The sequence below is a fragment of the Diadema antillarum genome, unplaced genomic scaffold (assembly GCF_040938485.1).
Source record: "Diadema antillarum isolate AM-2024a unplaced genomic scaffold, OU_Dant_1.0 scf00000131, whole genome shotgun sequence".
Classification (NCBI taxonomy): Eukaryota; Metazoa; Echinodermata; class Echinoidea; order Diadematoida; family Diadematidae; genus Diadema; species Diadema antillarum.
The window spans coordinates 2,018,692-2,046,153 of NW_027271020.1; the positions used below are offsets into that span (position 1 = coordinate 2,018,692).

General features: G+C 39.3%; 1 protein-coding gene across 1 annotated transcript; it reads left to right on the forward strand.

The window, feature by feature from the left end:
* The first annotated feature begins 8,761 nt into the window (after positions 1–8,761).
* On the forward strand, positions 8,762–27,346 carry LOC139720687 (hydroxymethylglutaryl-CoA lyase, mitochondrial-like). Its single transcript, XM_071632042.1, has 7 exons — positions 8,762–8,920; positions 11,473–11,580; positions 13,575–13,729; positions 14,608–14,761; positions 17,066–17,254; positions 25,281–25,406; positions 27,099–27,346. Exons 1-7 carry the CDS (start codon positions 8,762–8,764, stop codon positions 27,198–27,200), a joined length of 993 nt encoding a protein of 330 aa, XP_071488143.1. The 3' UTR covers positions 27,201–27,346.
* Positions 27,347–27,462: the final 116 nt, after the last annotated feature.

Here is a 27,462-nt window from a genome sequence, read left to right on the forward strand (position 1 = left end):
CCCACCCCTTTCCCTTCGCGGCCTTTTGCAGTCTTTATACTTTAGAGACCCCTCAATGCATCCCTCAATGCAACGCTCCTCATTGCAATGCATACCCCCCCCCCCCCACCACACACACACACACACACCGATCTCGGATGTTCTTTCCACCTGCTTGTTGGTTTAGAGCAGACACCCTTCACCTCATCTCAGGTACGTAGTTCGGATATGTGTGTGTGCGTGTATGTTTTATTATGAGAGTGAATTGACACAATCTTTTTTATTCCCACCCTGACCCTAATACTTTAATTAGTACAGTGAATTATGAATTGAAGAATGTCTCACAATGGATATATGCAAATAAATTGTCACTGAATATTGAGAAGACAAAGTATATGTTTTTCAGTAATTCTGTAGATAGATTACCAGGTAATGTTATATTTGACGCTACTCCCCTAGAAGAGGTTTCGTCTATTAAATTCTTAGGTGTTTGTGTTGATAATAAGTTATCATGGAAGTGTCACATAAAAAATATTTGTAATGTAATTGCACGTAACATAGGCATAATGAATAGATTGAAATATTATCTTCCTTCTTCGGCTTTGATTACGCTTTATTCAAGTTTGGTATTGCCGTACTTGAATTACGGAATTTTTGCTTGGGGGAATACATATTCGACATTGTTAGATAAACTTTTTCTTCTGCAAAAGATGGCGCTCAGAATCGATTTTAACCTTCATATCCGAGCACATACTGACAAGCTTTTCCTTGAGCACAAAATTCTGAAAATAAAAGAGTTGTATTTGTTTCAACTTGGTCAATTTATGTTTAATTACAACTGCAACTATCTACCCAAAATATTTTATTCTTTATTTAACCGTAACAGCCACGTACATAATTATCCCACGAGACAATCTAAAGAATTCCATCTTCCCTTATCAGTGAGAACTGTACACACTCAAAATACATTTGTATTTTGTTTATACTGGACCCAGATTTTGGAATAGCTTAGATAATGATCTAAAAGAATCTGTGAAGTTAATTACATTTAAGTATAAACTCAAAAAATATTTGTTTTCTAAATATACCAGTTAATTCTGTTCAATGAAAAACCCCGTCATGTTTCACTTTTCCTTGAGATTTTGTAGTGTGTCCACAGACCTTTTCCATCCCTCTCCTTTTCCCTCTCCTTTTCCTTCTCTATCCTTCCCTGCTCCTGCTCTTTCCTCGTTCTTCGTTGTCCAGTATCTGTCTGAGTGCATTTCCTCAAATTCTGTTATTTCTGTGTATTGTGTTATTGTAATTGTTGTTGTCGTCGTTATGTTTTTTGTGGCCGATTGCATATCTTCCTTTCCGTTCAATTTTCCTGGCACACCTAGCCCCATAGTGTCTGTGCCACAAATGTGATATGTTACATAGTTTATACGTTTGCATCCTAAAATCCTAGTAAGTATTGTTCATAGTATCAGCATCATTATATCAATGAGTAAAATGTACAATAGTATATAGAAGAATTTAAAATGAATATATTGGTATAACAAATTGGTGCTGTTGTTGTTTTGTTCCAGTGTTCCACGTCTTACAAGCGTGGCCTTTTTAGTGGAACACTGTTTTCCATCATTGTGATTATTTACTATTTTTGTTGCCATGACAAAGTGCATTGTTTCTTTTTTACGACATCATTCGTGTATAACATACTTTATATTGTATTGAAAAAAATCCTTTTATCAGACGAGTGTAAGAGAAATGAAAAAAAAATTGTATCACTTTGGATTATGTCAACTTTTTCTTTTCTTTTCTTTGTGATTATGAAAATAAATAAACTATTGAATTGAATTGAATAGTACTATAGTACAGTATTTGATCCTGATGCGACATTGCGCCGGTCTTCTTATCTCCAAAGACTTCAATAGGTTATAGCAGGGCCGGCGGAAAGGGGGGGGGGGGGGATGGGGCATTTTTTTTTTTGCACCACTTAGTGCATAGGAATACATAGGGTGTCACCACTTTGCCCCCCCCCCCCCGCACACACACACACACACACAATTTTTCTTTTTTTTACCCCGAAGTGGCACTAGAAAAAAAAAGAAACCTTGAAGTGTGAGCGCGGTATAAGGCCTTTGTTTTTACGCTGAAGACCCTTTATTGTGTTTGTTTGTTTGTTTGGTTGTTTGTTTGTTTGGTTATTTGTTTGTTTGTTTGTTTTGCTTGTCATCTGATGAAACCCGGAAGTGGCACCAAAAGTATAAAGTGAGCCCCACTTTTGAAAACCTGGCGCCGGCCATGTACAGGGTTATGGGGTTAGGGTTATGATAGGGATGTGAGGATAACAAACCTTTATTAGGGTTAGGGTTATGCCGTGGGTAAGTTTTATATCTGGCTTAGCGTGCAGATGGGAGCAATTGTCGCAGGAGCAAATGTCACGTACCCACAATGAGATTTCAGAACTCATAAGAAATTAAACAAAAATGAACATCTTATGACATGAATGTTTGTTATTGGTAAGGAATCTAATCCCTGGATATGATCATTATTTTTTTTTCTGTGTTTTCCAAATATTATAACCCCATTTCAAATTTCACATGATGTCCAAAGAGAAAGACAGAAAGAACAAAAAATACTCAGAGTGAGAAGTCAAAATACAGACCCTTTTTTCGGTTTGCTTTGTTTTGTTTTGTTTTGTTTTGTTTTGTCTTGTTTTGTCTTGTTTTGTTTTGTTTTTGTTTTTGTTTTGTTTTGTTTTTACGATCCTCGGCCGGCAGTGTCTGGATTTCGTAGCACGAAAAATAGACCCTACCCCTTATACCAAGGAGGTAGGAGTTCGCACACCTCCTCGCTTACAGTTTATACCGGCGATTTCGGAAACACATGTGGTCCCTCCTATATACACCGGAGCGGGTGCTGCTATCAAACTATAATCCCGTAAATTTCTTATAGAATGATATGTTTTTGTATATTCATGTTTTTATTTGTTTGAAATCATCGTAATGATCACTACCTATGATTTAATTTGATTTGATTATTTCTGCATTTTTCACAAAGTTATACAACATAACAAACAATATCCCAGTACTGTAACATTATACTGTATCCAACACAAGATGAATAGAAATACAGTCATAATGTAAACCAATAATGAAATATTGTATCGGTGAATTATAATCATACAAAAACAATTGGAAAATCATTGATTATTCAATCGAGTTAATACATTATACAAAATGCAGGAGACCGTCATCTTAAAGGGATAGTACAGTATTGGTGGAGGTGAAAATTGGGCTTTAACATTTTTTGCGAGGTATACCAAGAAAACACTTATGAAATAGTACAGAGCATACAATTTTAAGAGGAATTTACAGTTTATTTGATAAAAATCTGGTTTGGAATAGCTGAAACATCCAAAAACAAAGTAAAACAAAACGATTGTAATAAAATGTGGGTCCCGCACTTTATTAGGATCGCTCTGTTTTCGCCCTCGGCCTTTTCAAAACCAAATTTCATCAAAAATAAACATTGAATTCCTCTTGGAGTTACATAATTTTTCATAAGAGGTTTCTAGATATCTCGTCAAAATAATAAAAACCTGAAGTTAAGTCTCAACCCAAAACTATACGATCCCTTTAAGCTGAAGTTTGAGTTTGATGGCGGCCTCTAGAAAAGCATAGTATTATGGCTTATATTTCTTTACAAATCATTTAATACATAATGCATCAGTGCAATGGTGAGTTAGGGTGCAAGTGCATAGTGCAGATTTGTTATTTCATCATTGTTAATGCTATTTGAGAGTTCAAATTAAAAAATGATTATACTTAATCTTTATGTGTGCGTTTTATGTATGAACACGAATCATGTAATATAACATTGTAGAGGAAAGAATAAAGTATATCGTAGCAATTATAATCGTTGATGACCTAGCGTTGTAAACTATTAACAGCACATCGTGCAGTAGACTGTTATCTACTGTCCTTTTGTTCGGTGGCCTCTTGTGATGTATAGATTGGTGGAGATAAGGATTCGGCTTTTAACTTTTTCCGAGATACCAAAAAGCCACTAATACTGAGCATAATTATACCATTACAAGAGGAATTCAAAGTATATAGATGAAAATCGGTATTGGAATGGCTGAGACATCCAAGAACAAAGTAAACTAAAGTGTTCCTAATGAAAGATGGGTCCCACCTTTTATTAGGATTGCCCTGTTTTGGATATCTCGTCCATTTCTATATAATTATATATGTATAAAATAAATGTTGAATTCCTCTTTAAAGTGGAATTTCGTGCTCTTTCATAGTTCATAAGAGGTTTCACATTGATGGTCTTACAAAAAAAAATGTTAAATACCTGAAGTTAGGTCTCGACCAAAACTAGATCTTTTGACTTGTTTCATGCCACCTTGTTTTTTGATATCTCAGCCATTTCAAAACCGATTTTCATCAAAATAACTTTTGATTTCCCTTATTATTGCATGCTCTTCGACATCTCATAGAGTGGTTTCTGATTATCTCGCAAAACGTTAAAAGCTAAATCCTCACCTCAACCACAATTGTACAGTGCCTCTAAGTGTACGGTCGCTTCGGTCGGCCGGGCCGACACAACGGTACTACCGAAAGGGCGTCCAAGAGGCCTGGACAAGAGACAGATTTGACGGTCTAACCACGCAGCTGCGAAAAACAAAATCCTGTTCCGCATCCTATCCTTCTCGAACGTTAACGAAAGCAATAAAACTTTTCCCTTCTTCCCTTCTTTTTCTTCCATTGAGGGGGTCATCACAACCTATGATATATGTTATGGCGAATCCAGGCGGGGGCGCCCCCCTTTAATTTTTGTTAAAACAAAAGATATAAAAAGAAAAAATGGGAGGCGGGCATGCTGCGCCCCTTTAAATTTGTAAAGGCGCCCTCCCCCCCCCCCCCCCCCCCTTTACGGAATTCGTGGATCCGCCCTAGGCCCTGCAACCCATCGATAACGTGTAAGGGAATACATCTACTTGTCGAAACGGCTATATACAAGCACGCCCTCTTCTATGTTGTTCGTCGTTCGTAAGCTACACGTTGTTTACCTATACCATCCACTGGATTTCCCGCAATCAAAATGTAGGAAAAAAAGGAGGATTCCACTAACTGTGTGAAGGAATTACACTAATCAAGTCGAGTGGAATTACTGTTGCAATAGTCATATATCGTCACTATTTATCAACATAAAGATAAGTAAGTGCCTACAATAAAAATAAAATAACAATGGTTCGATATAATTAAAATCATAATATATTTTTGTATCATTGGATTACTAATACTACATTATCATTAATATTGTTAACATGATTAATTGTTTTACTTGAGAATACGATTCTTGTACTTGTGACATAAACTTGGTATGGACATGAACTTATATGATAATAATGTATGTACCAGATTCTCTTGTTTGTCTTCCTCTAGCTTTTCATTCTTTGTTTCCTTATTCGTTGTCATGTACATTTGTATAGGAATGATTGCAGAACCATACACTGTGTTATGCTTCTCCCGATTATGATTTTGTAATATCATGATGACAACATCGACAGTGTTACCGCGTTTATTGTTCCGGTTATATACAATCATGATGTTTGTTGCGATTATAATAATATTTTGAACTTTGAAGAAAAAACAACTCTTTGACACTAAAAAAATAAGAGCTGAGAAACGCAATCTCTGGGCCCATTTTGAAGGAAGAGAGAGAAGAAGGGAGGGCGGGAGAGGGGGGAGGGGGCGGTGTTGAGGAGGGAGACAGAGGGAGGGGTATACTAGAGAGAGGTGCGCGGTGGTGAGGGACCGCAGTCTATAGTGTCGTGAGGATGAGCTGCGTGCGAGTGAATATTATGACAATTGAGGTGGAGATACGAAGGAGAAAGTGCGTTACAGTTGTACTACATTATTGAGGGGGGGGGGGGGAAGTAATTGCATGATTCCTTAAAATGATCATACTTTCGCCCGCCATCTGATGGCTATATTGCGTAATGATCAGACACGGTAACATTCTCATTGCAGCTACATTTTATATGCATTACCTGCAAAATCATAGACTCAATTACGGCACACGTAATCAAAAAAGAACCCAACAACAACAACCCAAAGCAAAACTTTTGTGAATCAGTTTCAGACCCTAAACAATGAAGATACGCAACATCTTACCTAGGAAGTGTCGCATGACCTTGTACACGTTTTTCATTCTACATTCTTTATAATAACAAGATGAAAATTGCTGCAGTCTGGATACGGGACTATTTCGGTTGTCATGGTGTGGGTATATAGTCGCTGTATGGTTGGTATACTTCCGTGGTGTGGAGTGATAGCACAATTTCTGCTCTCTTATACAGCAAAAATACGATGAGACAGTCACGTAAAACGCAAAATGGTGCACAAACAAGAGAAAATGATGATAATAAATATTGTGGTAAATCGGTAGGAAGACTGGTAGCAGAAGCATGAGATAAACATATCGAAACATGCTATAAGTATACCACAATGTTTATACCATGTTCTCAGCACCCCGGGATGACAAAGTGAACGTGTAGTGATGCCGTGTGAGATTTTTAAACTGTCAACAAGTTTGCCACGGTCACCAGGTGACTGTGCTGCTGAGAAACTAACAAACTGAAACTATGTGTGACGGGACCGCTGTTTTTCTTTACATTATTACGTTAAAACAAAGATTAAAAACGTTGCAGTATTACAATAACTACACGCTCGATAATGTGCCAATATAGTTCAGCGCATGTCTCATTACAAAGTATTTTGGCTTGCAGAACAAAAATTCCTATCAGTGTTAATTTCTGTCTTGCATGGATAATATCACGGACTCGCGTACTGTTGTAACTGAAGAGTTTGTTCGCAAAAAACCGATAAGTCCATTTTTGAAGATTTTGAAGTACGGTCTCTGTCATAGTACAAAATAATACCTTTTAAATTATATATATTGGTCACTACATATAAAGGTACATTTTTGAGGTTATGGTCAAAAGAAGCAAAAATTTTCTTATTTTTCTCTTTATTTTTCTTGACCTTTAATCGCAAATATCTCCATTTGGCAAATATGGACTTATCAGTTTTTGCGAACAAACTCTTCAACTGGTCCCACTGACATTCATTATCATCTATCTGGACCATTATAAGAGTAAAGTTCAAGTTCAGTGAAATCTCCATCTATAAGCAAGTCAGAGAGAGGGATCGGGGGGGGGGATTAACCATTTTCATTTAATGTGCAAGAAGAATCTTCTTTATATTAATTTTTGTAAGGTATATCCTCTTGTATTGAGTGCATGGGATGTTATTTCTTGTAAAGTGCAAAGCTGGTCAACGCTGCAAGAAACGAGGGTGACTGCCAGAGCCTGGTGACGGCCAGTGTAGAGCGCCCTCACTTCACAAAGTTCAATTACATTTTCTTACTAATAAGAAAATTTTTGCTTCTTTTGACCATAACTTCAAAAATGTACCTTTATATGAAGTGACCAATATATCATTTAAAAGGTATTATTTTGTACTTTATGACAGAGACCATACTTCAAAATCTTCAAAAATGGACATATCGGTTTTTGCAAACAAACTCTTCATATAATTATATACATAAAATCATGCTATGGTCAATTTAGGCTGAACCCCTCTCCCTTGTAACCAAGACCAACAAACGAAGCAAACCATAGACGAAAATAAAACCTAAACAGGACTGCTAACTGTGTAATCACATACTTCATAATGCTCTGTTTTAGATTTTACTTATTTGATTGAAGCAAACCACGAATTTCTCTTTCAAGAAACCAAAGCCCAACAGCAATGATATGAGTACAAGTTAGAACTCAACAAGAGTTGAAGGGTTTGTTTGCAAAAACCGGTAAGTCCACATTTGCCAAATGGAGATATTTGCAATTAAAGGTCAAGAAAAATAAAGAGAATAATAAGAATTTTTTTGCTTCTTTTGACCATAACTTCAAAAATGTACCTTTATTATGTAGTGACCAATATATCATTTAAAAGGTATAATTTTATACTTTATCACAGAGACCGTACTTCAAAATCTTCAAAAATGGACTTATCGGTTTTTGCAAACAAACTCTTCAGTTTCTGGCTATTTGTCGAGGAAGGACAAACAATAATTGACATTTATTCCATGCCCGTAAAGTAACTTCTCTAGTGTGGAGATGAACATTTAATCTTTCCAATGCTTACTGATAGACAAATTGCCCTACATCGACGTAAATAAAAACATATAGACCGAAGAATTTAATGAATTTGAACATCATCGTTGTTTCTGCATTAAAGTTTATCCAGGTTATCAGCTCACTATTGATTGTGAGAGATGATTATTATCGTGTTCCTGCTTTTTATTTCCTCTACGTGTCACAGATCGAAACTTGCTTCCTTGGTGTTTGAATATAGTAACTGTTTTGTTCAATAATGGGTTTACTGTCCACGAGGAGACTTCAAAATAGAAGCTTGGCCTCTCAGCACGTCTCCTCCAGTTCCTGCAATTTTAAGTTTAATTCAATATCATCAGAAATTTAGTGATAACATATCAGTTTCACTGTATTTTCTTTGGCATGACAGTGAGCATGTGAGCATGTGCTGATTTCTGACCACTAGATGGCGCTCAGTCCAATCATATTGATTGACATGATGGATTGATTGACATCGTTTCAGTCGCCGTGCATATGACCACAGATTATGAACTCTTCTGTGCTTATGACGTATGGACGTGTGACGTGAGATGACAATTCGACGTTCGTTTCACGAGTGTCAAGGCAAGAGTCAACATGGCCGCCGGCATGAGTCGATTCTGGGCCTGCGCCGAAATCGTATCTCAAATGATTTTGAGGAGAGGAGCAGCTTCTTTTACGGGAAAGGACGCACACTTGCCAAAATTTGTGAAAATCGTCGAGGTCGGTCCACGTGACGGTCTTCAAAACGAAAAGGTAACGGCGGAATGAAGATACGACAGTTGTTACTTATGCCGTCTTGTAATGTGCAGTCCCACACATTCAATTTTGTGTCGGGCTTCTGGCAATTTGTCAATTTATAATATAGAAATCTAAGTTAAACCATAACGTTAATTTATATTCGTTTTATTTTCTTATATTTCTGTTATATTTGTTTGATTAAAACTGATGGTACAACTTCTGGGCACTAATGCACCGTCGTATCCATGTAGAAAGTGTAGAGTTCTAGACCTAGATCTATAAATCACGGTAGGCAACTACTACTGTAAAAGTGGAAATTTTCGCGGTGTTCAAATTTTCGCGCATTTCGCGCAACCAGAAACTAGCGCGAAAATAAAAGCACGCGAATATTTTAGCTTGCCATATGTGCCTGTGCGTGATGTCTTGATTCCGCGGAATTAAAAACACGCGAAACTCTTCCGACCCGGCCAAGCGCGAAAAATTAGTCACGCGAAAATATCCACTTTTACAGTAGATCGACAGTAAAATACGAACATTAGATCTAGAGTAACTGCTGCAGTATGCGGCCGTGCGCCCGTTCGCGGCAGGTACAACATACTCGGTAATATACCGCTAAACACAGTATTGCACTATTAAATGCACACTACACATATACTGACACACTACCAATCAATGAAAACCAACCAATAAAATAGGCACAATCTCCGACAAAAGTGAAATTTTCTCACCTAAGCTAAATGACAACATATCGCATAAAAAATTTAATTTTTGGTACTTCTTAACATAAACACTACATGTAGTTAAGAAACAATGGTCCAAGAAACTGGATTTTTTGTCGTTTTCTCGATGTTCGTGGATTTTGAAAACATATCCTCATGTAAAATAGAACTTTCGCGAGCCGATGTGGGCCGCCATTTTTTTTTGGAAAGTGGATGTTACCATCGAAAAAAAATGAGAAAAACACGAGAAAGACATCAACAACACCGCCAGAATTGCGATCCTGTTTGCAGCCAGTGCATGTGCGCCCGCTATTTTCACATGCTTTTGCAATGGGAATTGGTGCTTACGCAATGTTCGCGAGACATGTGAAGGCGTTCAGCTGAAGATCGTGGAGCACGCGCGTATTGCATAGGGATTGTACATCAAGCCGCAAAGCAGAGCTCCTATGGCGCATATCGGTGAAAATTGTGCCGGGTTTTGCCCTGGTAAATCATGAAAACTGTGTTTGTCATTGATCAAATTTTTAATGAAAACAATAGCGTTAATGAATGATCTTGTCTATGATATATGAAATGGTTGAAGATAATTTGCCTGATTTGTTTACAGTGTGGAAAAACCCTTAACCTGCCGCAAACGGAGTATTTTACTCTAGACTAGACTCTAGATCTAGAACATCTAACCAACGTTAGAAATCTAAATTTACTTCAAGTTCAAGTTCAATTTCCGCGCTGCTGGCGCCGGACCCATCAAACTAACTTAGCCAAATTATATCAAATTCACACAAATCACAGCACAGGATCAGGTCCCGGATATGGCCGGTTTAGTTAAATTATACTTAAATTACCCTTGTTCTTTGTAGATTTAATGTTAGACCTCTAGGTTTTCTGTTTATTGCTTATTTCTACTCACTCAGACTCAGGAGTCATATAAACAATTCCAAAATACCAAATCAGTCATCAGGAAGCATTGATATTGACATCAAATTTCATGTCGACCCATAACCCTCTCATTGCTCAAAACGACTCACTCTTGACTTTTTAATTTGTGACAGTGCCGTAGATATATAAAGAGAGTCTGGGCATCTGGTATTAAAATTGGACGCCATGCCGTTCCCCAGCGTATTACACGTAAGAGGGTTAGCTTGTACACTCACACCTAATAATGAAAGCAAACCAACAACGGAAAGTACCAGTGAACAATGAATATATGCGTATACGTATAATAATGCAAATTCGTAATGACATGGCTCCACAAATTATAATGGGACTTGTTTTGACCAATCACAGGCTTCAAAACTCATATGCCGAAAACTGAGTTGGCCAGACTCTCTTTATATGGCACTGCCTTATGAGCAATCACGGCGCCCTTGGCGTGTGCTTGCCTGCGCAATCTGAAACAAGTTAGCCACCTAATAATATTATGTAATGAATCCTTCAAGCAACTGTGCAGTGGGAGCAAAAGATCGGTGTACAAAGATGATTTATGGCAAGTTGAATGAAGTCTGGTGAGAAGTGCTCCACACACAGACTAACAGACACACAGAGACAGACGGTAGATACACATATTTTTTCTGTTATTTTTTTGTGAATACATACAACATGTAGATGCACTGCATGTAGACATCTCTTATACGCTACTGATCTAGGAATCTAGAGTACTGTATCTTCTACGTTTATTCTCACAGAGAATAAGAATATGGAAAGAGCTAGCATGTTTATGTTTGAGATGCTCTGCTGTAGGGCAAGTGGGGGGGGGGGCACGAAATTGTCTAATTTCTCTCTCTCTCTCTCTCTCTCTCTTTCTTTGTGTGTGTGTGTTTGTGTGTATTCCTCATCTTTTTGAGCCAGGTTGTTGTTCCGACTGAGACAAAGATCAAGCTCATCGATCGCTTGGCTGACACAGGACTGAGTGTGGTGGAGGCAACAAGCTTTGTATCACCAAAATGGGTGCCACAGGTAGATTTCATGGCTTCTAAACTTAAGTTTGTTAAACTTCATAATGTTCATCTACTTAGACTGCAAGAATCAATCTTTACACACCTTTTGTATTCAGCGAGTTTTGGGTGTAGTTGATAGTAATTGTAATACCTGCATAGATGCTTTACATCCAAGCTTCACAGCCTTTTCGATTTGAAGCCCACTTTGGCTCCTACAGACTTTATCGAGCCCAAGTTAGATCAAATCATGAGCCTTTTTTATTTCATTTTTGGCCGACATTGTGGCCCACCTGCAAGAGTTCATGGCCCGCTATTTGGCTGCAGCCCACTGGTTGAGAAGCACACCTTTACATGCTTGGGTACTACAAGTGTAGCTCATTGAAAACAGAGTACCGGTATCATTACTGTATTATTGGTAGTTTCCTCTCAAAACCATTTGCTTTTAATTCAGTACTGCATTTAACAAGCTTACATGCTACTTGTACAAGGCCTGGAGTTTTAAATAGCTGGACATTGTTTGCCCTTGATTCTTTTACAGTTGAACCTCTCGTATCCGGACAAGTCGGGACCGGGGCTCATCCGGATTGAAAGGGATTTGGCCGGATATGGGAGACTCAATGCTTTATACATGTACATATACTATACACATGTACAATGTACTGATGTAGCCCATTGTAGTACCACATGTAGTAATGTGTATACTGCAACCTTTTCATTGTTACATTTGGGGATGTTTGGGGATCTTAAAATGTCTGAAGGTAAGCAATTTGGAAGGAAATTTGATGTAATGTATGTTAATCATGTTGGAAGTAATATGTAATTCGTGTGTGTTTGTGTAGGAGTTCTCAAGGAGTTGGGGAATCCCCCTTTCCTCCCGTAATTATAAAAAAAAAATCACGGCGATATTGCGTCCGTATAATAGAGAGATCCGGATAAAGGGAGGCCGGATAAGAGAGGTTCAACTGTATTTGGTATGTGTAATACTGTACATGTATGTCATATTCTATGTTGCTATATGTCTACATTATCATGTTCTTTGCAATGCACTGAACATGGGGAATTAGTGGGTGCAATATAGGCCTCACATCTCACAGTATTGTGTGCTGACAAGTTGGCAATTGTAGCAAACCATTTAATACAGTGCTTGAGTGCTTTCTTTGCAGATTGGTACGGAAACTAATTGTCAATGATTAAAGATTACCTAATCCTGCTTGTCCCTTTTGTGTCACCATAACTTTCCTGTTGGACTGGGGCACACTTGTTACACCTGAGTGGGCTTGCTAACTGTACAACTAGGTCAAGTTGAGCTCAGTGCCTGGGCAAATAAAGGGTCAAACAGGTTTATGTGGATATATATTTCCCCTCGGGAAGCTGATGGCCAGCCCTCAATGAGTTATTGCCTATTAGAAGAATTGCAAAACTAAACAGCCAAAAAAGGAAGAGAAATCTTTTCTCCAGCCCAACAGATATTGTTTGTATGCAAGTACAAATGTAGTTTGGCAGGCAGGGACTAAAGGTTCATGTATACTGTACGAGCTGAAATTTTCGTGGTGGATTAATTTTCGCAAATTTCGGGAATCGCCTTTGAACCGCGAAAATAACAACACGCAAATAATACGTTCAGGTAGACCCTCGCAACCGCGAAATTAACAACACTCGAAAATGTCCTCCAAGTAGCAATTCGCGAAAATATCTGTACACGAAAATTTCAGCTCGTACAGTAGCTACAGGATGGTTTCAGTCATTCCTTGTGGGCATGCAAAGGAAGGAAAAAGAATAGATGATTCCTTTGTCTCCTTGAAGACCAGACACAGTTCTTTGTATGATCCGTGTTCCATATTTATGGAGCTGTAGAGGAGAAAGCCATAGCACTAGCTAGTTTGTTGCTGGATATGGTTGCACAAAAAACAGCGAAGTTGATGGTCAGTCAATGATACTTGATTGGGAATGTTGCATACTCTTGGCCTGCCACTATGTATGACATCTTGTCATTTTTTCTTTTGTGTGCAACAGATGGGTGATCACAAAGAAGTGCTGACTGGAATCACGAGAAGACCCGATGTGAGCTACCCCGTCTTGACCCCCAACCTGCAGGGATTCCAGTCGGCCCTTGAGGCAGGTGCCGAGGAAGTGGCCATCTTTGGGGCAGCCTCAGAATCCTTCAGCAAGTACGGGTCTCAACCTCTCGTCTGACTTTTGTTGATGTCGTTCATGTTACCATTGCCAATAAAAGAAGTTTTATGACAGCTCTGTAGGCTCCAAAGGCCTTGACTGCCCAAAATAGATTTGGAGTCAGTAGTTACTGGGGTCAATGTCGATCTCTGGTTGTCATGACAACCTCTTATAGCATCTTCTTGTATTATCAGTTGTTTGAAGGATGTACTCTCTCTCTCTAAACAAAACCAAAACAACAACAACAACAATAACAAAACCTACCAATTTCCTGTTAGGACCCCAAATCCTGTCAAATTCTTTGTTAGTGACACTCTCAGAAGACCTGAATGTCTTTGAATGCAGTTGAGAGGAAAATAGCTTTGCCTGCTGTTGTGTATGCGGAATGAAGCAGACTAGGAAGGAAGGCTGACATGCTGTTATCTGCAGTGGATAGTGTTTGTAGAAATAACTAAAATAGGACAGACCATGTCGTGATTTGATCTTTTGTTAGGTCATCATGTTTTCATCTGATTTATTGTTACTCATGCGATTTGTACTTTAAAAAATAGATATCGTTTATCATTACTGAGATAATTAATGCGCACATTTTTGTTTTTCAATCAGTGGCTCAAAATAAGTTCTTGTGTCACAGTGAAATTGCAGGCAATGTCTAATGTAAAGAATGTTTCTTCTCTTCAAAAGTCTGCAATATCAACATTATTCTTTCCTTGTGCCCTGCTTAACCTAAGTATCAGTAGCTTGTGAAGTGACAATTTGTTACAAACTCTTTGCAATGTGGTTCCATTTTATCCTTCACTGTCAATATAGTAAGAATGCTGGCGTGATGATAAACTGTGATTTTATGGTGTGTATTTCCATGCATTTTTTTCAGGAAGAACATCAACTGCTCAATAGAAGAAAGCTTGGAGAGATTTTCTGCCGTGATGGAAGCTGCGCAGAAGGCAAAAGTCAAGGTCAGAGGTTACGTGTCTTGCGTGCTGGGGTGTCCCTACGAAGGCAGGATCGAACCGGCAGCTGTTGCTAAGGTGAGCACAAATTTGCTGTTTTTAGAGACCTCTTGGATATATGTTTACGGATATTGTGAGTTCTGTTTTGAGATCAGGAAAGCTGTAGTTGCATTAGATCAACTACCTCTCCAAACGGCTGTGACATAATTGTGACCTTGCATCACAAAACAAACAAAAATTCGGCACCCCCATTTTATGTGAGGACCCAAAACAGGTGAAATGGCTCCACCTAATCAATCTTTACTTTTTCATATGTGACCCTCTACAACAAAATGGTCCTAAAGTCGCGCACGGTCAAAGCCGTGAAAATCGAGTTTGAAGTCAGAGCATCAAAATTTGTCAAAACTTACGATTTTCTGAATTTGACATATTATTAGAGTCTGACATGTCTTCTATCGTCTGTCGAAATTTTGAAGCAAAATGATGAAAGGAAAGACCAAAAAATAGCGTTTTTCTGGGCCATGTTTTTTGGCGTTTCAACGAAGCAGAAACTGGTTCGAACATTTGGATTGAGCGCCACAGATAGGCTCCGCCCCTAACAACGACCAGAGTGATCTCATTGGTCAGTTTGCTGCTTGCCGCTAACCGAAGCGTGAAGCTCGCACACTGCCTAGTCGACTGGTGCGTGCTGGCAGGGTGCGCTATGCCCAGCCGCTTCTCCTGGCATCCTGGTCACTGATTGGTCGGTGAGGAGACCGCCGACGCTGTGTTTGAATAAGCATTTCGGGGGTTGCTAGGGCTTACCTTCTATTGTCCGGAGGTGAATACTGACTTGCGTGTCCCTTGATCGTGATTGCGTCGCAAGGAGATCTTTTAGGGCGCTTTTCTCGAAACAGTGATTTCCCAGACGTCTCGACATGCTCTCTTTTAAACATCGATATCGCCACAGCCGATTATTTTTATAAGATGTGTTATATATCAATTTAAAGCAGAAAGATTAGGGAATTGTGTCATGCAATTTTCAAATAATCGGCCTCACCCGACTTTAGGATCATTTTGTTGTAGCGGGTCACATATCTTCTTTAATATCCATCCTTCATCTACATGGTTCTAAAGTTTGGGATCATAAGACAAATGAGAAACTGTAACTTAGCAGTTTTTCCAGAACATGTTTTAGCAGAATGTGATTGGGTATGTCTTTAGGATCCCTCATCATTTCCTTAAAACACTTTATACACTCTTTCCTTTTAACTAATAACTTCTGAAAAGATAGTGGTATGGCTTTGAAAGTTGAAAATAGCCATGAACAGAATGTGCTTAGTGAGTGTGCCAAATTGTAGCATAATCCGATAATCCTTTCATTGTGGTTGCCCTGGCGCTTTACATCCTGTATTTTGTCCCATTATTGCACAGCTTACATCTTGGTGAGATTAAGCACTTGAATAAACCCTTGACTTCAAAGCCTCTTTTCTCAGTACACATTTTTCAGTGTGTACTTTTTGTCCATTATTTATAGGTATGTTAAGAAAGTCCATTTGTATTGTGTTATACATCACTTTAAAGCTTTATAGCATCTGCTCACTCAGAATATGTCCATATCTAAAACTCTGTATCTGGTGACTTTTTTTTTGTGTGTTTTTTTGACGCAATGTCACAATCATATTAACATCCTTTTCTTCATCTAACTCAAAAAGTTGTGAACGGATTTGAATAATATATAGGAAAAGTTGATAATGACACAAGGAACAGATGATTAAATTGTGGTAGTGATCCGGGAATTTTTATGGATTTTTGAAGTATTTTTGATCTTTTAGCATATAAGGTCATTGAACTTGGGAGTTCTAGCTGTGCGTTCTGGAGGTTTACATACGCGCACTAAAGCGCGGGCTCTGCTGATGACATAAACAAAAGGCTTCTATATTGGGAAATTGCATGCATGTTTTGTGGAAATGAGTTGCTGGCTTGGCGGAGGTCTGTGCTCTCTGAGTGTTTTTCTAGTTCGTTATGTAACTATGATTGAAATGCATCAATATGATTGGAGGCACCCACTTTGGTGAGGAGCATAACATCCATCCTTTTGATAATCATCAACTATTCTAGATAAAAAGATACAATGAGAAATCAGAATGAAAAACAAAGAAATACGTAACAACTTAATTGAAATCAAGCAACATTACTAAAAATAACATCCATGTTGATGTCCAATAAGTAGAAATATTGTTTTGTTTTATAACTCAAATCAGTATTTGTGATATTCAAAATCGGGTCAGTTTTTTTTTTGTGCATTCCCAATTGATACATGAAGTCTTGTTACCCCATGGACGATAAAGTTACACTGTTACAAGTGCCTTTGCTCATCTTATTCGTTGGTGGTGTGTGCAGGTTGCCGATAGGATGTTCAAGATGGGCTGCTACGAAATATCCCTGGGAGACACGATAGGAGTGGGCACCCCCGGCGCCATGCAGGCGCTGCTGGAGACAGTACTAGAAACCATCCCAGTGGAGCGGGTAGCCGTCCACTGCCATGACACCTATGGGCAGGCCCTGGCCAACATCCTTGCTGCACTGCAGGTGAGAATTACTGGACAGTATGTCCCCCCCAAAAAAAATTACAATCAGATTTCCGCATTGATAGCTTTCAATATGATTAAACCGTCTGAATGCTATTTCAGGGTGTAAAAATATAACATCTTGCCTACTTTTTGCAGAAAACCCCGTTCAATTTGGTAAAGTGGTCACAGAGAAATGTGGATTGTTGTTATGCATGTCATGTGTCTATTTCTTTAAAGTTTAGCACTTGGATGCTCTTGGAACTGCAAATTCATGTGTGAACACAATGGACAGAACTTGGAGGGAAGAGTTCCTGACATACTCTACAATTATCCTCATTTCTCTTTGACCACTGAAGCAAATCGGATGGGGTTTTCTGCAAGATGTGGGTAATAAGTTATAGTTTCATACCTTGAAATTATATTTGGATTGATTCACTATTTTTAAAGTAATCATTGCGGAGGGTCCCATTGTTAATTTTTTTTTTTTGACATACGGTGTACTTTGATACTTACGTACAGTTGAACCTCTCTTATCCGGCCTCCCTTTATCCGGATCTCTCTATTATACGGACGCAATCTCACCATGATTTTTTTTTTTATCATTTAATAATTACGGAAGGAAAGGGGGATTCCCAACTCAATCTAACAATGGCGACCTACAGTCGACTTTGCCGAGCCGTGATGATCGAATTTTGAAGCGTCGTTTCGTCGACTCGTACTGTTTATTTTCAAGATCTACTTGATACATTTCTTAATAATTATTTAGGTAAATCATCCCAAGAATTTATAAAAGAAAATGATTTCATTCTTGCAAACACGAACCTCTATTTTTTGGTCTGTTACTGAGTGTAACAATAGAAAGGTTGCAGTATACACATTACTACATGTGGTACTACAATGGGCTACATCAGTACATGAGTATGTATATGTACATGTATAAAGCATGGAGTCTCCAGTATCCGGCCAAATCCCTTATCCGGATGAGCCGCGGTCCCGACTTGTCCGGATACGAGAGGTTCAACTGTATTATAAATGGGTTTCTCATTGGTGTTGAGACTAGGTGGCGACCTGGTGGCAACTCAAGTGTTGCTGGTCACGGAGACATCTCTGCTGTGTCTCCTTGTTGTCCTCTGCAGACTAGCCGTGTCTCTGTTGAGTCGCGATAGAATCAATCATGTTCGATTTTTCCGGAGACTCTTTCCAGTCTCCAGCTAGTCTCCGAGATGTCTCTGCAGCGTCTCCTTAGTCACAGTCACGTTGTGGAGACTAATTTTGTCAGCCAAGTCTCGGAGACTTCTGTGCGACCTTGTGGAGATCCACTGCAACCTACTGGCGACCACGTGGAGACGTTGCAGTAATGTCTCTGTGACTGAGAAGACGTCTTGGACACATCACGGTGACACCCCTGCAGCTTAACCCTATTAAAATGTTCACATCATTGAACATTTGAGGAAAACTTGGACAATCCATTCAAAATTTATGAATTTTTAAGTTTCAAATGCCGCCATCGCTGGATGAGAAGACTACTACAGCTTATGATGTAACATGCGTAGAACTGTATAAAGAAAATATAAAGAAAATTCAACATTTTTTTCACTTTCTCGCATACTAAAAGAGCACTTGACTTGCCTCTTTCAGGATGCAGGGGGAATGATATAACCCTTCACATAGGTCAGTAACAAGTCAACGCAATGTCTACGTTTTAAAAAAAAATGACATTTTGTGGAATTCTCTTTATATTTTCCTTACATTGTTCTACACATGCGACATCATACATTATCGTAGTCTTCTCATCCAGCAGTGACTGCGCAGAAAAAAAACCTTTTGGAGTCAAAAGGGGCCTGAACTTTCAATCCTAGGAGAATCTTTGTCTAAGGCAAAATGACATACAGGCAGGGAAAGCAATCACATATAAGGACTACACAAAACAGAACAGTCATGGGAGGGCTAGGGACACAGAACAAAGGAAACTAAAGGTTACGGTTGGAGGTCATGGGCAAGGAACCCAACAGGTACTATTGATATAATATGGACTGGCCTTGAGGGGGAAACAACATTTATCGCCTGAACTGGAATTGTATTGCCCAAGTTGAAGACGAGGGCAATACAATTCTAGTGAGGGCAATAATTAATGTCGTATCTCCCGAAAGTAGACAGTCCATATCATTATTATTTCCCATTTCAGGCATCTTGAGCAGTAAAATAAATCATTACAATGTAACTTTTTAGAACTTTCCAATTCACTGTGCTAGTATTTCACTCCGTGCTAGCTCGAGCTCTACACCACACTGCGCGCTACATCCTCATACACAGCTCAGGTACACAACACACGTGTAACAGCCAACTCACACAGGCGCAGGGATCATCCTCTGTTTTTAAGTGTTAACCTATGAGAATTTGCCCTCTGTCGCAAAACTCGAGGTATGCGGCGCATGTAGAAACAGCCAGCTCACACAGTAACAGTGATCGTCCTTGAGTTTTACGTGTTAACCTATGGGAATTTTCCCCCCGCAAGAAACTGTCATGAACAGCTAATTTTCCTCATTGGGAGCTCAAGTGCCCGGATGCTATATTCCCCTCGTTTTTAACACACAAATCCCATAGGCGTTTGTCAAAGCAGGGAATATGGGAACTTTGCTCCTCTTCTCCCTGCTGGTGCGTAATCCCGCACGTAGTACAAGGAAAACACAATTTTGTAGAACCACAGCTCAGATGCCTGATATGGGTAATAATACTCTATATGTGACCCTGCACCACAAAACAAACAAAAAGTCGCCAGACATGAATTTTTAGCTAAGACCATATTCTGAAAGAGCAGACTTTAAGCTTTAAAATGATGTATAACTCAAATCAAATGGACTCTCCTAACCTATCTTAATATTGAAAAGAAAGCACAAATTCAGGAAAAGTGTGAACTGAGAAAAGAGGCTCTGAAGTACAGTACCTATTCAAGCGCTTTGAATCTTAACCAAACCGTGCTGGCTGTGCGATGAATGGGACAAAAAGCAGGAAGTAAACCACCTGAGTAACAACAATGAAGGGATTATCAGATTAAACTGAAATTAAGCATGTCTCATTAACACATTCTGTCCATAATTAATGCCAACTTTCAAAGCAGTAGCACTATCCTTTCAAAAGTTATTAGAGTTGAAAGTGAAGAGTGTGTACAAGGTTTTTCAGAAATGAAAAAGGGACTCTAAAGACACACCTATAATTACACTATTTTGCCAAAAATGCTCTAGATAAAGTGCTAAAAAAAAACACTTTCTCTCCCGTTTTATGATCCCAAATTTTAGCATAATGTAAAAGAAGACTAATTGTGTCTTGCTCTTTTAGAAAACATGAAAAAGTCAAGATCGGCTAGGTTGACCCATTTCACTTATTTTCAGTCCTCACGCAAAATCAGTGTGTGCGACTTTTTGTTCGTTTTGTGATGCACGGTCACATATATACTTTGATATGTTTGACAACTTGCATTTGTTGGTTGACTCTTACTTTCATTTTGTTGCTTCTTCTTGGTACATTAGGTTAGGGCTTGCTGCTTACTCAGCCACCTCCCCCTCATGCTGTTGCTATTTTACTCTATTCCTTTCTTTATCCCTCTGTTCCTCATCTTGTTTGATGTTGCCTCCCTATTCATCCTTATCCTTCAAAGGTTGCCTTCCTATGGTCCTCAGGATCATCACTGACCATCTTCTGCCTTTTGTCTGTCCATCCCTCTGCTCTAATCCCCCTCCCTTTACCTGTTGGGCTCCTTGCCCATGACCTCCAACCCTTCCCTTTTGTTTTTATGCCTCCGCCACGAAGTGGTGCCGGAGGCATTATGTTTTCGGGTTGTCCATCCGTCCGTCCTTCCGTCCGTCCGTCCGTCCGTCCGTCCGTCCTTCCGTCCGTCCGTCCGTCTTTCCGTCCGTCCGTAATGAATTTTGTGGACAAGGTAACTATCAAAAGCTGTTGAGGTATCCTGATGAAACTTGGCATGTATGTGTATTAGGGGGTGAAGTTGTGCCTATCAACTTTTGGGTGCACGTGCTCAAGGTCAAAGGTCAAAAGGTCAAGGTCAAATACATAAAATTTCACTATTTCCACCATATCTATGCAATGCCGGAAGATATTTTCTTGAAACTTAGTGTATACATGTATTACCCAATTTAGATTCTCTGGTGAAAGTTTGGGTCATGAGGTCAAAGGTCAAAGGTCAAAAGGTCGAGTAAAAGTATTAAAACTTCTTTTTTTTTCTCTGTAAATTGGAAAATTGTTCAAGGTATCTTCATGGAACATAGTATATATACATGTACTGACTGGCAGTGATTATCTAGAGAATGTAGGGTTCATGGGGTCAAAGGTCAGGGGTCAAAGGTCAAGTGCAACACTTCAAAATTTTACTATTTCCCTCATGTTCATGCAATGCCAGCAGGATTAGTTTTTTTTTTTTTTACACTTGGTGTATGCATGTGTAACCTAATAGAAATTCTCTGGAGAGTTTTTTTTTCTTTTTCTTTTTTTATTGCCTCAAAGGTCAAAAGGTCAAAGATCAAGTGAAAGTGCTGAACTAACTTTTTCCTCCATATCTCGGAAGTGGCTCAATTTATTGTGAAACCTACTGCATATCTATGCATGTTCTACCTGAAAGTGATTATCTTATGAATTTTAGGGTCTAAGGCCAGATGAACATGGTAACAATTTACTATTCAGTACAGAAATTGCACTTTTTCTCCATACCGGTACCATGAAAATTACTCAATGCATAAATGTATGAATGGGTCAAAGTCAAGTTAAAGTCCTTAAATCCCCAAATACATGCTCTCCTATTCATCCAATTAAACCAAGTTCAAGGAAGGTGAACATTCAACACATTTCTGACAAACTTGTCATTTCAATATTTTGCCAGTTTTGTGAAAATGTAATCACACATTGTCCACATGGACTATCTAGACCTATTAGGAGAATCATGCATTATGGCGGAGGCATACCAGTCGCCATAGCAACATTTCTAGTCTTTGTTCTGTGTCCCTAGCCCTCCCATGACTGATCTTGTTGTGCTTAGTCCTTATACAATGTATGTGATTGCTTTCCCTGCCTGTTTTCCCTTTGTTTTCTTTGTTCTGTGTCCCTACATGCCCTCCCTCACTGTTCTTGTTTTGTGTAGTCCTTGTATGTGTTTGCTTTCCCTGCCTGTTTGTCATTTAGCCTCTGATGAAGATTCTGCTAGGATTGAAAGTTCATTTCCCTTTTGACTCCACTTTACTACATTGGCTCGCTGCTGTTGGATAAGCAGTTTTCAGCAGCTTTTTTTGCTACACTTTGAAAAAACTTTTGAACGGTTTGTCCAATTATCCTCAAACTTTCACTAACGCGTTCTCCTATAGTATTGCTGCATTCTCTCAATCCACATGTATATGAAAGTAAACTTGTACTTTTTAAAAGTGAAGAAGTTAGGCCCTTGTTTGGAGCATCTGAGACACCACTCTCGAATCGCCTTCTTGGCGAGAGCATTAGCAATTTCTTTCTGTCTCTTCAGTCGCACAAGCCCGATCAGTTGCAATAGTCGTGGCAACTTCTTCTCCAGTGAGATAGGCCTTTTTAACCCATTGACGACGGAGTGATTTTGCTACAACACGCATTTCCCATGGACACTTGCCTGAGTGTACTCGGGACTCATCCTCAATGGGTTAATACTTTATATGTCAACTTGCACCATCTGGGGGTGTCATAGCGAGAAGCAGTAACCAGTGAACTAGTGAATCAATCCAAATACAATTTCAAAGTATGAAACTACATTGTATAACTTATTACCTACACTGTACAGAAGACCCCATCCAATTTGCTTCAGTGGTCAAAGAGAAATGGAGATCTTTATAGAGCATGTCAGGAATCCCTTCTCTCCAAGTTTTGTCCATTGTGTTTACACATTAACATGCAGTTCCAAGAACATCCAAGTGCTAAACTTGGAAGAAACAAACCCATTACATGCTTTACAATGATCCTCATTTTTCTGTGACCACTTAACCAAATTGAATGTTTTTATACCCCCGCCAAACGAAGTTTGAAGGGGGTATATAGGAATCAGCGGACGGTCGGTCGGGCGGTCGGGCGGTCGGGCGGTCGGGCGGGCGGTCGGGCGGTCGGGCGGGCGGTCGGTCGGGCGGTCGGGCGGGCGATCGGGCGGTCGGGCGGTCGGTCCGTTGCAAATCTTGCGTCGCGAACTACTTCCTCAGTTTTCAACCGATTCCCATAAAACTTGGCACAGATGTGTGCCTTGGGTTGTAGATGTGCAAGACGTATTTTTTGACAGTACCCAAAAGTACGTTGCCATGGTAACGGCATATTATTGGCAAAAATGGGTACAAATCTTGCGTCGCGAACTACTTCGTCAGTTTTCAACCGATTCCCATAAAACTTGGCACAGATGTGTGCCTTGGGTTGTAGATGTGCAAGACGTATTTTTTGACAGTACCCAAAAGTACGTTGCCATGGTAACGGCATATTATGGGCAAAAATGGGTACAAATCTTGCGTCGCGAACTCCTCCCACAGTTTTTTATCAATTTTTATGAAATTAGGTACAGATGTTCATCTGAATATGTTAATGTGCAAGACACATATTTCCGCAGTGGCAAAAAGTGCGTTGCCATGGTAACGGCATGTTATTGGTAAAATATAGGGCAAAATGCTTCATGGCAAAACTGCTTCATCAGTGTTCTTCCAATTCTCATGGAATTCATATTGAATGTTTGTCTTAGGATATAGGTCAGCATGACACATTTCTTGACAGTGACAAAAAGTATGTTGCCATGGTAACAGCTCACATATTATGAGCCAAAATGATGGAAAATTTTGTGTTTCAAACTACTTCCTCAGTTTTTGCCCAATTTCCATGAAACTTGGTACAGATGTGTGCCTTTGGTTGTAGATGTGCAAGACGCATTTTTCGACAGTACCCGAAAGTATGTTGCCATGGTAACGGGATATTAATGGCAGAAGATCAAGGAAAGATCTTGCGGATTTAACTACTTCCTCAGTTTTTTGACCAAAGCTTATGAAATGTTGTTTTGACCAAAGCTTATGAAATGTTGTTTGGCGGGGGTATAACCAGTCGCTGTAGCGACATTTCTAGTTTTTTTTTGCAAAATGTAGGTAAGAAGTTATAGTTTCATACCCTGAAATGGCATGTATATTGTTTCATTATTTTGAAAGTTATCAATGTGGAATACGATTGTTGTTGTTGTTGTTGTTTTGTTTTGTTTTGTTTTGTTTTGTTTTTTTGGGGGGGCATACTGTAATTTTGCTGTTTGCAGTATTCTCCTGTAGCTATGTACAGCAAGTTGCGGCTGTGCCACACATACACAGTGCTGTCAAGCCTTCCTGATTCTGCCGTACAATCCCTGTATATCTTTTTCCTTTCTTGACAAAGAAAATACAATGCTGCACAATTTTGGAATGGGTATGGCCTTGGGTGTGCATGTGACACACAGGTGTCTCCCGATCACTCTTTGAAACCTCCTTGATTTTGTTAAGTGAATGTTGGCAACAATGGCGCAAATGTATTTTTCTTGAAGGCATGTATCTTTTTTTATTAATGCATATTCATAGTGATTATAATGAATATTCATATGCACATCCATAGGAAATTCATACTGTATACGCCATATATATTTTTTTTTTTTTTGGGGGGGGGTTATTTTTGCAAATTTTGCGGGCCTGTAGCCATTCGTGAATTTAACAATGTGCAAAAATATCAACTCTAATTCTGACCATAATGCGATGTGCACACTTACATTTCTGTGTTCATTAACTGTACTCCCCGTTCGCGAATTTAACCACTCGCTAAATTGTGGGGTAGTCCTGAATCGTGAGAAATTAGACTCGCTATTATATGACCTATGCAGTAAGCATCATGCCTTTCTGATGCATATCCATATCATATTTCTATTCCATATCACTCCTTTATGAATATTCACATACATATTCATTTACATGCATAAGTGTCGTCCTTTTTAAATGCGTATTCAACATATCTTATCACTTTCACATTCCCCTGCATAGATGGGTGTGACTGTTGTGGACTCCTCGGTAGCTGGACTGGGCGGCTGTCCGTATGCCAAGGGGGCCTCCGGGAACGTAGCAACTGAGGATGTGGTGTACATGCTGAACGGATTAGGAATCGAAACTGTGAGTATTGGTCCAGTAGGAGATGCAGTGCGATCATGTTGATGATGGCAATCGATGATGACAGCTGTGAGAGTTATGTTGATAATTACCCTCGTCATTGCTTTCATCCTCATTAATGCCATTTTTATGAGGGCAGTGATATAGCTCAGTTGGTAGCGTGTCTGCCTCCAGATCCAAGGGTACCATGTTCGATTCCTGAGTCTCAGTGAGTAATGTTGTGTGTAAGCATTCCTTCTCTCGTAAAGAGGCAAAATGCTCCATTCCTCGGATAGGATAATAAATGGGGGTCACATATGTGCGTTAGCCACGACTCATGCACATAAAAGATCCCTCTTCATTCATTCATCGCAAAGAACAGGGTGTTTAACCCGGTGAAGTGGTCCTCCTATCCACCCACATAAGAAAATGGGCGAATTATGTCGACCCCTTGTGGCTTGTGCCAGGTGATTAGCAATAGTCATCAAACGGTAGTAACCAAGCACATTGTGCCATACACTTGAATGAATGTCATTTTTAGCTTTATCATCATCATCATCATCACAATGAGAATGATGAGGACTCATCCTAATTACACTGTCAGTGAAGATTTTTGATGAAAAGGGACAAATTAAAGAGGAATGATAATATATTGGCTGTAACATTTTGTTAATCTGTGTTTTCCATTATCGGTAATTAGATTCATGAAAACTTGCTTCCACTTTGTTTTTCTTGCTGTGATTATGAATATATCAGCGTGTGAAACTGTGCCTTATCCAGGAAAACACCAAATGGTAATTTTGCTCATCATAGTGCAAGACTGTCATATTATGTCGTGTCACCATAATACAGTAAAGCAAGAATTATTCACGGCATGAAATTTCTGCAAAGTGAAGTCAACGGCCTTTTTCGTGGCACAAAATCTTCTCGAATTGCCCCTGGCATCCAATGCGAAGACAAGAACTTTCACATGCATTTTAATTTCCCATATCTTTAATCTCACAAAATTCCCTTAATTAAAATGCATGCCAAAATTTCTGGTTTTTATAGTAATATGGATTAGTCAAATACCAGTCGAGGATTTGATAAACACTACCTTGCAAGAATGGGTCTTCTGTAACATTCTGCCATAGGCAAATTATTTGCGGGAATGTTCTCTCATATGAGAACAGTTTCATATGAATAAAATAGCCAACGAGGAAAGCAGTGTGTACTACAGTTCGGACACGCAATTGAAAAGACACAGGAGCTGTGTATTTTTGTGAGTAGGTTGATAGTTTGATATTGAAGGAGACTTGTTGGTGATGTTGCAGAAACGGCTCCACAACAATTTTGAGGCAAAGACGGTACCCATTACTCTGAAAGTACTGTTGTTTCAATTATACAGTATACAGAATGTTCTTTCCTCAGGGTTTGAAATACTATTTAAGGATGGTTATAATTTGCCTAGGAAAACAATCCAGATCTAGTGGAATAAACCATTGTGTATGCACCCTCCCACCCCAGTCATCACCTACATGTATATATTTGCTACTTATGATTCGAATTTGTTTTACAGTTCACCTTTGCTAATCATGCTGGGAATTGTCCATATAATGTGCCATTGTATGTGTACAAAGCATGATTTTTTGTTTTTGTTTGAGCTTTTTTGTTATTAAAAGGAAAAGGGAAATCAAAACATTTCTCTCTTTGTTCATTCTGTTCTTGTATCTGCAGGGGGTTAATCTGGAAAAGATTGTTGCTGTTGGTCAGTTCATTTCCAGGGAGCTAGGCAGGCAGAACACTTCCAAAGTGGGCTGTGCAATGAGCAAGCTATGAAAGAACCGCCCAAGCTGCTGCAAGTTTGTCTGTCTTAGACTTTTGAGGAGGCCCTGTGACACTGGATAGATTGGTGATGGTGTAGACTAAGGGTATGTTTGAGCCCCCTTTTTAACATACCATACCCCTGCCAGAGGAGCACTGGAATGCTCCTTGAGCAAACTGTACTGTACTGGTCAGTCAAAAAATGGACCACCTCCCAGTATGGTCCAAAAGTGTATCACATTGTACCCCATGCCAGAGATACATCGCTTGACGCATG